We start from the raw sequence: 12,498 nt of genomic DNA, 5'->3' as shown, positions 1-12,498 counted from the left end.
CGTTTTTTTTTTTTTAAATATAAATATATATAGCAGACCTTTGACAATATCTGTTTAAGTAAGGTAGAAGGCTCCAGACTCTTTTTCAATTTGCGCTGAGATGGTTGTTTTAGCCGCAGGTGCTCTAAGACTCTATGCTCTCATTCAGGTCTATGAAGTCTGACCTGATGCCTACTTGGACAGTTATATCAAGACTGTACGGTTTTTGGCACGGGCAAGCCGCAGGACTGTGAACGGAACTGCCCCAATGCTGGAGGATTATTGCTGTGGTGGGTCTGATCAGAAAGTATGGACCCCCCTCAACGTGACTGCAGCAGGACTATCTCCAGAGCTGCAGCTTTAAACTTTTCCAGCCTCGGCTCCAGACAGTAAGTCTTAGAATGAAAAATAGGGGGCACCCCCTATTTTTGTTTTTTTTAGGTTTTCTGTATTGAAGAGGATTGGTATCCTATCATCTGGGGCAGCATCAGTTAACAACATTATAGTACTTCAATATCACTCGAGGATTCTGTGTAGCTACACACTGTATCCCGTTTACACGTTATACTGGCTTGGGTGTGGATACAATTGTCTCCACTTTCACGTAGTTAACGAGGAGCCCCTACTGTATTTGTTGTGAGTTTGCATCTACAGGGACACAGCTTTCAGTGGTTATACATTGAAAAATTTGTATTCCTTGAAAAAGAACGCTGCGACGTTCGAAATGCATTGGATGGGTCTTTTGCCACATTAAAGTGCCCTTTTAATCATTTTTTTGCCCTGGTTTCTTCCTGCTCCGTTTGTGCTGGTGCGCTTTTTGGTCTCCCTTTTCCCTGTTATACATTTATGCACAGTTTTCCGTTATTGTTATTTTAACTGTATTTAGTGCATCTGGACATTGGGCAAATTGTGTGTCTTTTTAGGGGAGCTACTGGTGTAACAAAATAACACACATAAAATAGACACCATCATCCCTGATCCTATTATACAGATTAGCATGGATTAATAAGAAACCCATTACCTCACGCACCCCCAAACGCACGCAGGTACGTGTACACATGTACATTTTTTTCATATATGTACATCACCTCATGTTTTCTGACAATCTTTGTAACCAGTTTATGACTTCAGTTCAGGCTTGGTTTTAAGAGTTTTGGAGCTTATTTCAGACCATGGCAGAGCTGTCCTCATTAGGGCTTCTTTAGATGCAGAGAAGTGAATTATACCAATTTTGTCATCTAAATGTGTCAGGATTTATAGACTTCAGTCGAAGGGCCCTACATGCCCTGTCTATCAGGAGTTCTTCAACGGGAGCTCTGGAAGAAACATCTTAAAGACCCGCAACATGTACAGTACTCCTCACTTTTAAAGCTTTACACTCTTCTGCTCCTCCTTACATCTCAGCCTTTATTTCTCGCTATACACCATCCTGACTCTTGCGTTCTGCTCAAGGATGTCTTCTCTCTACCCCTTTTGTATCTAAAGCCCTCTCCCGCCTTAAACCTTTCTCACTGACTGCCACACACCTCTGGAATGCCCTACCCCTCAATCTCTGACTAGCACCCGCACTATCCAGTTTAAAAAACCCCACTCAAAACACACCTGCTTAAGGAAGCATATGAGTAGCTCCATGGCTGATAATTAACACCTCCTACGTAAACCTTGGCCCCTTGCAGATGGACATACCAGAATGCCCTCCTACTGTCTCTGTACGTTATTCCTACCAACCAATTAGATTTTAAGCTCTTCAGAAAGGGGTTCCTTTTCCTAAATGTTGCTTTTATGTCTGAAGCACTTCTCCCCTATATGTGTTATTTATATGATTGTCACGTGTATTACTGCTGTGAAGCGCTAAGTACATTAAAGGAGCTATATAAATAAAGACATACATACATGTGGAAGACTGTACATAATACCGCGCTCCTCCCTATAGAAGTTTGCTGCTGGTAAAAAGATTGGCCTTACATATAGAAAAACAATAAGAACGATTCCTGCACTCCTACCAATTAGGCTAAAATAAAATAGTGATCTCATGAATAAGGGTTATTTAGTTAAACCCTTTGGCCAAAGCATTATAAGCCTGAAGCCCCGTCAAGGCATAACCAAATTTGCAGGTCCCTACACTGAATATATGTAATTATTGTCCCATGGACTGGTGAAAAATGTGAAAAGGCCCTGACGGGGTTAAATAAAGCATATGCTTTTGTGAGTAGTGCAATTAAAAGCTGGCCAAAGCCAGTATCATAGTTACCTTACTATAGAGGTAAACTGTGGGTGCACAAATTCCCTGGTGTAAATATAATAAAACTTACACATATTTCTTTCTGTCAGCCTTATACATTCACCTACTCTTCAATTTTAACCTAATTGCTAGGAGCGCGGGAATCGTTCTTTTTGTTTTTTATACATACATACATAAAAAACTGATTTTTATATTATTAAATGTTAATCTATTCTCTGTATCTTCTTGTCAACCAGACAGGTCAGTAGTTTGGGATTTTAGTGTTTTCATTTCTTGGTCTGCCATGCTGTGGGGCAATATCAGCTCCTCCACTATTTCCCAGTGCTTTGGTCCTCTTGAGTAACGACAAGGTTTCCGACTAAACTTTTTTTAAAAGCATTCTGGAGTTCCATTTGAAACAGAGCTCTCAAATTAGAGAAGAGATCCTCTAAATCTTTTATTGTTGAGAGGTGTCTGACCTCTTCTGGCTCAGAGTCTGTACATGCGTGTGGAGAGGCACTATTTTCCTGCACTGTGCCTAGCGGACCTGAACTGGGCAGCTGCCATTGCACTTGGCACACAGCATACTCCCTCCCATTTAATAAGTTTTTAGATCTGTAACTATTAATACGTTGTATCTTTAATCTGCTAGAGGGGAAACAACGAAAGGAAACACTTCTGTTTATGTACTGTGGATTAGAAGATTTGGGGAGATGATAACTATAGATAAATCAGCACTATACGCATTGCTTGGAAAAAAAGTAAATCATTGTGTGGATTATTTAAAGAACGGTCAGTTAAACATGCAATTAGTTTTTATTTAAATATTTACACAAATGCATAAAAAAATGAATGAGGTCAGAAAAGAAATGCATGTGTTCACATGTTCTTTCTGTGTATCATCAGATGACTTTTCTATAAAAGTCTAATAATTATAATAGTAATAACCGCAAAGTCGAGTGTAGAATGGTGCTCAGACTGCGCGCTCAGAAGAAACTTTTCAGCAGTATAGATAAATGGGTCCGGATAGCCCTCTCCTGTCATCAATGAATTACACCAGGGTTTTCCAAACCTCTCCTTGTGACCCCGTGGCCACACCAGGTTTCTGAGACAACCACCCAACATTCTATTAGTATGAAGAAGAAAAAAAAATCAAAGGGCATTCACCTGGATTGGTTATTCCCAAAACCTGGTGCGGCCGTAGGGTCAGGAGGAGAGGTTTGGAAAACACTGAATTACACCATCATAAAGAGCCATACTCAAAACGCGTAGGTGCGTTTTTTTTTAATCTATTGGCTATCCATGTAAGCTATTAATAAATGGATTTTTATGGGAGTTACCCCTTGATCATAATTTTTACCGGCTCGTTGGTTGTGCTCCATCTTCTAAAAAAAAAAAAAAAACTACCTAATAGTAATAACAATATTATTATTATTATTTTTAAAGATTAATTGATTGCACAAAGCTTTCCATTTAGAAAATATAAAATTAAATAAATATTGACAAATTCTGGAAGATATGCTGTATACCATTTTTGACCTTTAAACATGGAATTTCACGCTAAATACACAACATACTTGACATGTTATCACTCACTTTTTAAATTCCATAAGTACAAATTGTGGTCATGAATATTGGACAAACCTTGTATTATATATCCACTCCGTGTTCACATTACCCTGACATTTTTGACAAACTGAAATTCATTATGTTTGATTAGCCAGCAAAAACACCTAAAACAGCTCTGCTAAGTGCCAATTTTTTGTGACTAAAAACAGTACATGTGACAAATCCATGTCTAAAGTTAACTTCGCTGGTAAACTGTCAAAGGCAGCTTTACATACCTGTGTTTTACTGAGCTACACATTAAATATTATTCCTTCTCATCTCTGGATTCCGAGTAAGTCAATACAGATGTAGCAAGGTTTACTGGCCTTAGCGCAGTGGTCGAATAAGCAAACGGCTGCGGTGCTGGCGACAGTATGTGTCGTGATTGCGCTGCGGGAGTCCATGCTTCTGGATCTGACTCATCGTAAATTTGATCCGTCAGGGCCACGCTCGTAGCAGTCGTGGGACCTCAGCAAGGCAAACAGTAAGTCTTGCTACATCTGTACATTGAGACTACTATTTGTGATAGGACATTTCAACTACTGCACTAATAAACTTTTAAAGATATTATTGAAGTCCACGTGAATGTTGTTTCTAATAATCTCACCAGGATACTATCCTAGCCAGAGCAAAACCCCAATTGCAACATAACTTATCTAATTAACACCCCCTTGGTGTGTCTGTCTGAGTTGATTAGGCAAACCCCTCCCTTAATTATTAGTCATGTGAATCTGTTTAGAGTATTTAAGTCAGTCTAGCTTGGCTGTGCCACATGGCTGTGTAACATCTTATTTTTCAAAATGCTCTGAACATTTTTACACATTTATAGACTCACTTTCTAAGCTGCTGTTTAATATACTGTGCTACACTGCCCTCCCAGGCCTGATTTATACACATGGTCTTTCAACTCGTACTCTTCATACACTCCAATACCTGGGAACTCTCTCCTCATACCTTTCTCTCCCTGCATCTCATTATGCTTTCCCTATTCCTTTTTCTGTTTCCTGACAACTTTTCTGTTCTCTCCACTCTCTCCTATCCACATTTCTGCTTGTGCCCATACACTGCACCACTATTTACACACCTCTTTCCCAACAACTTCTACTCCCCTCAATAAAAAGCACTCCCAAAAATCTTCTATTCACCGCCTCCTCTCTCTCTCTCCTCTTTCTTGCTGCTGTTGATATCTCTCCTAATCCTGCACCCAGCCATATACACACCTGCTGTCACCCACACCTCCCTGCCACCTCTTTCCCTGCTAATGGTGTTAACCTATCTAATTTAATACTGACCAACCTTAAACCTCGCCTCGCAAAAGAAGCATCCCAATAGCCTGCACTCATAGCTACTGTCCCTCCACAGCCCACAGCCCCTCCTACCACCCATTGTGGCCAAGCACTGCCATTTACTGCACTTATTCCCTCATCTGCTTTCTCTTTAAATCTCCCAACATACCACTAAGATTCTAAGCTCTCTGGGGCAGGGATTTACAGTACTTTCCTATTGTCTGACTTTGCTGTGCTTATTGTATTATTATAATTCCCTGTACTGTATTGTCTTTGTAAAGCGCTGAGTAGAATGTCGGCTCTATAGAAAGAAAGCTACACATACATAAAATATATGTGCTGGAAATGACTTATACTTTTTTGATGTTTACAACTGCAAGCCTCCAGCATATATCAGATACCTTCTGCAGGCAAGCAGTCAAGAAACTTGTTTGTATAAATGTCAGCGAGGTTATAAAGGCATCTATTTTACAATGTATTTTTTATTGGTCCAATAAAAAGGTATTAAAATATGCAAACAATACTTAAATAGTTAACTGATTTAGACAAACAAAATAAAAAAAGACAAAAGCTCCTGAAATGCTACATCTGAGAATTTTAGAAAGGAGTTGTTTGTAAAGTAATTTCTACTGCTTTCCCCAAACACGTATGACCGCTCGAATCCTGATTTGTAATATTATTTACCTGTTTGCCACCAGGTATCCACAAGGGTACATCTCTTCTCTCCCACCACATTGTGAAACCATTCCCAAGCTTCGTGGTTTATTGGTTCACCAACTACAAACACAGTAAGAGCGAAGAGTTAATACAGCAATCATTTGATGAAGAGGTGTGACATAGCTTGAAACAAGAAATGATTGCCTGCACATGTGCCACGGGGACATTGTTTTACAAAGCATGTGATACATATCACAAGGCATTGCTGGGCTGCCTTCCTATGTATTTATTCTTCTAGTGTTACCATAATGTCCCTTGGAAATCTTGTAACTGGTTGGGTGAGATTTTATTACAGGTCGCCGGCTTGTTCACCTCGGTTAACCTACACGTGAATACCTCACTGCAGCTTGACATAAAACCAGCTACTGTATGAGAATATTAAACAACGTTTAACTCTTTCTGGGGTGGCTGGACCTGGTGGTTAGATATAGATATATATATATATATATATTTTTTTTTTTTTCCAATGCTTGTATTTTGATTCTGACTCAGGAAAGATGACTATAGGATATAGGAAAACTAGCTAGAGGAAAGCAAAAGGGCAGAGGTAATGAGTGTGGATCTACCATATCACCAGTGATTACATTAAATATTGTCAGGATGACGCATTACGTGACTGCTGTACAGCATACTTTTACATTTTTCCAAAATGAAAATGCATTGATTTAATCCTGACTATGAATTTAATAGATGCTAAATATGAATATACAGGGTAGTAATCTTTAAATAATTCGTTATACTTTTTCCAGGATCACTGCAAAATTGGCATGTATGCTGCATTCTTTTCTCAGTTAGTCCTAACTACTGTAGCATCTCACTAGGGAATTCAGTTTTTAAAAGACTTTCATATTATGTTTTCCAGTAAGGCTTTCAGCACACTGTGTGCTTCATTTATAATTTTTCATTAGGTGGCAAGAAAATTGTAATAGTGATTTTAATCTGGAGTCTCGCTAGATATGGGCCCATATTTATGTATCCGTGTTTTGCCATAAGACATTTTCCAGCTCCAGAAGACACCTTACATTCCATGCGAGTGTGGCATAAGGTGTCTTCTGGCTTTGACAGGTGCCTCGTGGAATAAAACGTGTTAGTAAATATGGGACATGATCTGGAAGCCACAACCAAGGTAACTGGGTGTTATCCTGTATTATTAATAATTTGAACGAGCTCTTTAGACTTGTCAAGAATCTCAGACATACATGTTGCTGTATATACAAAATACTACATTATTGACCGTACACTATTTATATAACCCTTTTCTTTTGGCATATACAGCATTTGTAATTCATCACTGTGACAAGGCCACATCACTTGGTAGACATCCTGAAAATGTTACACTGGTGCATCGATTTATATTTGTTTAAGTTATATTAAAATGTCCAAAGCAAAAGATTGACTTGATTCATCATCTCCGTGGCCTGTGACTCCATGGCAGCTTTTCTGCTCATCAAATAGGAACCAATAAGCATATCACCCACATCCACAGTGAGTTTCTTCATTCTGATTGCTACTGTTTTTTCACTGACCTCAGAGTCCTTGTCGTTCATGGTCCCATATTATAAGTTCTGTCTTCCCTCCTTGTCTCTATTTTATACCCCACATAGTTTTATGTCCCCTCTTATCTACCCACTTCCTCCCCCTGGTCTCTCCATTGACCCAACTGTTTTCTGGAAGACCTAGAGCAAGATGCAAGAAGCTCCATTAAATGAGGGCATATAACGTCAGGTTACTTAGTGGAAATAATGTACATTACCTATTGAGTTTAACGAGTATCCACTAAGCAATTTATGTGAAAAAACATTTCATTATTAGTATAGGGCTAATTTAGCACTGCCTTATATTAGCTTGAAATAACCTGGTGCTAATTTATGTCTTACTTAGCTCCATCCAGACCCCTAAATATGGGTTGAGGGCGAGAGACTGGAAGAGAGAAGATTCCCAAGTGTTATATACTCTATATCCCCTCAAACTCACTTTGAAACAATTTGTGGAGAGACACCTGTGAGCAAGAGGGAGCACCCCTGAGATACCTGGGAGATATGATAATAGGATCTGAAAAGTATATTTTAATGGCTTCTATTAGCATATAACCCAGGTATCTTAGGTGTGCTCCTTTTTGAGTACAGGTGTATCTCCACGTGTTGTTTCAATGTTGGTGTGAGGGGGATATGATATCTCTCCATCTATCCAATAAAATTGGACTTCACGCTTTCTCCAGCAAAAAAACATATTTCAGGATCTGGGCAGAGTTGACATCACCTTTATGTATGACCTAAATAACGTCAGGTTAAATCCCTGTGCTAACTTGAACAGCCTTTAGTGGATATGCAACGTTAGGGGGAACACCTCTTTTGCATATAATTAGCACTAACAGGCAAACACATCTAACCATATGCTTTTAAGGACTAGCACTGGGTTAAATTTCAGATATTTGCTTTAGTTCAAAGGCGTTATGATTGACCTAACGTTAATTTAGGTTAACATTATGTAAAATAACCGCACTTAGTGCACCAGGACCCCTGTGAGTTTCTGTCCTCACACCTGAGTATCTCGCACTAATAATAATAATAACAACGTATTTATAAAACAGGTTCTTGATATCTTAATGATCACGTTTCTTTTCTGTGCTCTTCCATTCTCCACCAAGTAAAGAATTGCAAAAGAGTAACGTTGAGAATGGGGGCATTTAAAATTAACTTCTATATAAAATCAATGTAAAATTTTCACATTGTTTTAGGTTTAGCAATTCTAGATTACAATACAAACGCACACTGGCTAAATATTTAAAATATAACTGAAGTTGGTTAATGTTCCACTACATACCATTTTGATTTTATCTCTTATACTAAACTGATTATGGTGAAATATAATTAATCAGGTGTGCACTGCATCTTTGCGTGTACCACCTTAGCTACTGTATAACTTTTAAGGCAGTATAAGACTGCTCCCATCATACATACCTGATCCTAAAGTTTTCAAGGAAGATCTATTGTATTTCTTCACCCAGTCATCTCCGTATTTCAGCAACAGGCGTATCGCAGTCGGTGCTCCATAAAATTGATTAATCTGCAACCTCTCCACGGTCTCCCAATATCGACCTGCACGGATACAAATGTCTTGGTGATAAACTCCACCACTCATGACTACCTGGGCTCAACCCAAAGACATTTTTTGCAAAACACCCCACCAATAAAGTCTGTCCCTAACTACAAGCTGTGTAATATATCATGTGCATGTCATGAAATGTATTGGAATGGAGGAAGCTGTGTGTTACAGTGTGTTACAGTGGACTGGTATTCTCATTACATTCACAAACAAATAAAGCAGGGGGTATGTTCATGATCCCAACTCCATTATCATATAAGGTATTTTTTTTTTCCAGAAAAAAATACAGTATTTTATGTTATGCCAAATAAAATCTAATTATTGTAAGTGAAAATGTAATAGGGTTGTGATTTATCATGTATTATGTGAAATGTTATAGTCCTGATTAGGTCCTGCCATGTCTACACTGTTGGTGGATCTTCTGTGCCAACTGAAAAGTAACTGTTTTTGGTCAGACGATGAATTTAAGAGATGCTAAATACTGTTACTCTGTAGTAATCTTGAAACTTGACCTGCACAATTCTTTGCACTGGGAGTTTGACAGTAGCTATCTCCTATGACTGGGAATCTCCAAGTGGTAAGACCAGGACAATCATGTTCCAAGAGAGCCATGGTTTAGTTACACTCACACAAAAAATTATTTTAGGGACATCCATGTGCAATTAAATCAACCATGCACAACTACCCTTACCTGGATCTGGATAAGTTGGAGTGCTCTCAAACAGCACAGTGGTGGCCCCATTACAGAGAGGTCCATACACAACGTAGCTGTGTCCCGTGATCCAGCCGATGTCTGCCATGCAGCCAAATACATCTCCTTGTTTATAGTCAAAAACATACTGCAAAGAAAATTATGAATTCCAACTTAATTCCATCAAAGTCATGATAGTATGTTAAATGGTTTTTCATTAGTCTTAAGAAAAAAACTAACAAAGTTCTATATTATTTAAGAACGACCACTATTTTGGGGCCACCAACCGTTATAATTCATAAGCAAATTAGTTGCATTCGCTTAAGTGTAAATGCATTGGATATTCCTAAAACCTTGTGTTCCAGTGACTTGTTTTAATTTGTGGGGGCTACTTATCAATATAAAACAGTAAAATAAGCAAAAGTTGGTCAATGCACTGAGAAATTTGAATGTCTTTTTCTGAGAAATCCAGAGGTATATTTCAAGCGTTGGGGGGAAATATGTTAAAAGAAAAAAAGGCCATTATTTCCCCTGATATTTATTAAGCTAATAGTATGCAAAAACAACTTCTCAAAAAGCAATCAATAAATCAGAATGTGTTTTGTTGTGAGAAAAATAGCACATTGGTACATTCATATTAACTAGAATGTCATGTGTTAACGGAGAAGGCAAAAACCATTTAAAAATGCCACAGACCACATTTTTGAACTAATTTGCCTATCAAGTGAATTTTTTTTACTGATTGGATATGTATTCTATTATTAGGCACCACCCTGAGGAAGGTCCCTCTGTGTGGACCGAAACGTTGGTTGCGGTGCCCTATTTCCACAATACAAGTTTTTTTGGATTACAAAAGAGCTGTGTGCTGTCTCTCATTGCTGGACCCTCATCTGGTAATTATACTTATTCTATTATTGAAATAGAAGTTTTCACAGGGTATCTACGTGAAAAGTCGCATAAATTTGCTCAAGTGTGGGAACCCTGGTTGACACAAGAGGGTGGCGTGGGGTCTTGATCCAGAGCTAGCATTACTTTAAAAACAGATGAGGGGATTTAGAAAGATCTAGGCGGAGGAAAGATTTTGGAGATAGGAATAGGACTGAGTGCTGTGATGTAACTCTTAAAAATATCGTGATCATTTCCCCATTTTCCCTTTTCCCCCCTGCTCCCCTCAACCAGTTAGTTGTGTGTTCTACCCAGGCAGGTATTTATTTGAAGAAAATATTTCTCCAAATTAGTAACGGTTTTTAAATCTGTGCTTTGTTGATTGCTGATATCTTTTAATTTCTCTTCAAATGAAAGGATCTGTTATTTCTGCCCAGAAAAGAATACAGGAAATTCTAACTTGCTTAGCTCATATAGCACCACTTAGTAAATATTGATTACAATCAACATGACGTCCCTAACGACCCTGCGCTGACTTCTTTGTCTTGTGTGCATTTGGCAGAATTTGTGTCTTGCATAAATTGGTTACTATGTCAGCGAAGAGCCATAATACATGAATCGGTATTATGTTGTCAGTGATCTATTTTGGATCCTCAGTGGATAAAAACGAACGAAGCTTAATACTGTACATGCTTCCTTTTACTGATTTTTTTTTGTTGTTGAAGCAAAGAGAAAAACGAGAAGTCACTGCTGGGAAGAAGTCTATTTTTGCTGTCCTGCCCTCACATGTGGTGAGATACAGTGCACATTTGCTACATTTATGGGCAGTACAATGATTGCCTCTTCCAAAATGACGAAAAAGAAGACAGTCACAGTGGACACTCCAGCCTATATCTACTAAGCATTCTTCTGTCGTATGACACCTTCCGGTGCTGGAGGACACATCACAACCTATCAGCTTGTTGTCTTACAGCAGAAGACTACTTTGTAAATACGACCCTTAACCATTTTACTGCCAGGGAGTCTTGCAACGTATTGTGCTGCAGGTCCCTCTGGCAGTGAAAAGATTAAAAGATTGATGTAACCCAAGTTACAATCATCTAACCTAAACTAACTATTGACTGTATTTATCAAACACTTTGTTTTGCCTGTATTAATATTATATTATTCATATAATAATATAATATCCATATTACAATATTATAATATTGTTATGTCTGTGTTATTATAATATTATTATAATAATATAATATCCATATTACAATATAACACAGCATTAAAGCTCACTTCCCAAACACTTCTGTTTAAATGCAACATGCCCTTCACTCTTAAAGACTCGTGCAACTCATTGCAAACTAATCACTGCATGAGTACAGAATAGCAGCTGGGGAAACACTACACCATAAAATGCACTGCTTCTACACACATACAAACATGACATGCCAGTGATGTCATGTAAATCTGAGCATGTGCTTTAGGATACCAATAGGGTTGCCATGTTCTGTTGACGGCTAACCCCTGTTGACGGCTAACCCAGAGACTATTCCAATTAAATTTCATTTTTTTTTCTATTTATATATTTAACTCTCTTAGCTTCTCCGGCGGCTGCATCTCCTCCTGCATGGTCCCGTCAACATGGCTCAGCGACGTCAAATGGCGTCATGTTGCCATGACAATGGGACGTCACGTGACGTCGCAACACAGCAGGGTGTCCCATTGTCGTGGCAACGTGACGCCGTATGGCGTTGCGATGTCACGTGCCGTCCCCTTGTCATGGCGACGCACCGCCATTTGCCATCGCAGAGCCATGTTGATAGGACCATGCAGGGGGAGATGCCACCACTGGAAAAGGTAAGAGCCGAGGCACTGCATGGAGATTTCATATATATAAACCCATAGCCCGTAGATACGTTACCAAAACCCGTAGTCTCCGGGTCAAACCCGGAGTGGTGGCAACCCTGGATACCAACCTTCCTAAAAAAAATCTGAACCTTACCTCTAGCTTT

General features: G+C 38.8%; 1 protein-coding gene across 1 annotated transcript in view; it reads right to left on the bottom strand.

Annotated features, from left to right (window-relative positions):
* Window positions 1–12,498, bottom strand: part of ACSS1 (acyl-CoA synthetase short chain family member 1) — a 128,744-nt gene that overhangs the window by 55,094 nt on the left and 61,152 nt on the right. The window contains exons 6-8 of the mRNA XM_075596301.1: window positions 9,608–9,755; window positions 8,772–8,909; window positions 5,779–5,871 (exon numbers count right to left, since the gene is read on the bottom strand). Coding sequence (XP_075452416.1) covers window positions 5,779–5,871; window positions 8,772–8,909; window positions 9,608–9,755 — 379 coding nt within the window. The remainder of the gene's footprint in view (window positions 1–5,778; window positions 5,872–8,771; window positions 8,910–9,607; window positions 9,756–12,498) is intronic.

Source organism: Ascaphus truei, chromosome 4 (genome assembly GCF_040206685.1).
Source record: "Ascaphus truei isolate aAscTru1 chromosome 4, aAscTru1.hap1, whole genome shotgun sequence".
Classification (NCBI taxonomy): Eukaryota; Metazoa; Chordata; class Amphibia; order Anura; family Ascaphidae; genus Ascaphus; species Ascaphus truei.
Note: the sequence above shows the minus strand (reverse complement) of the source record. Positions and strands in the feature narration are given on the sequence as shown.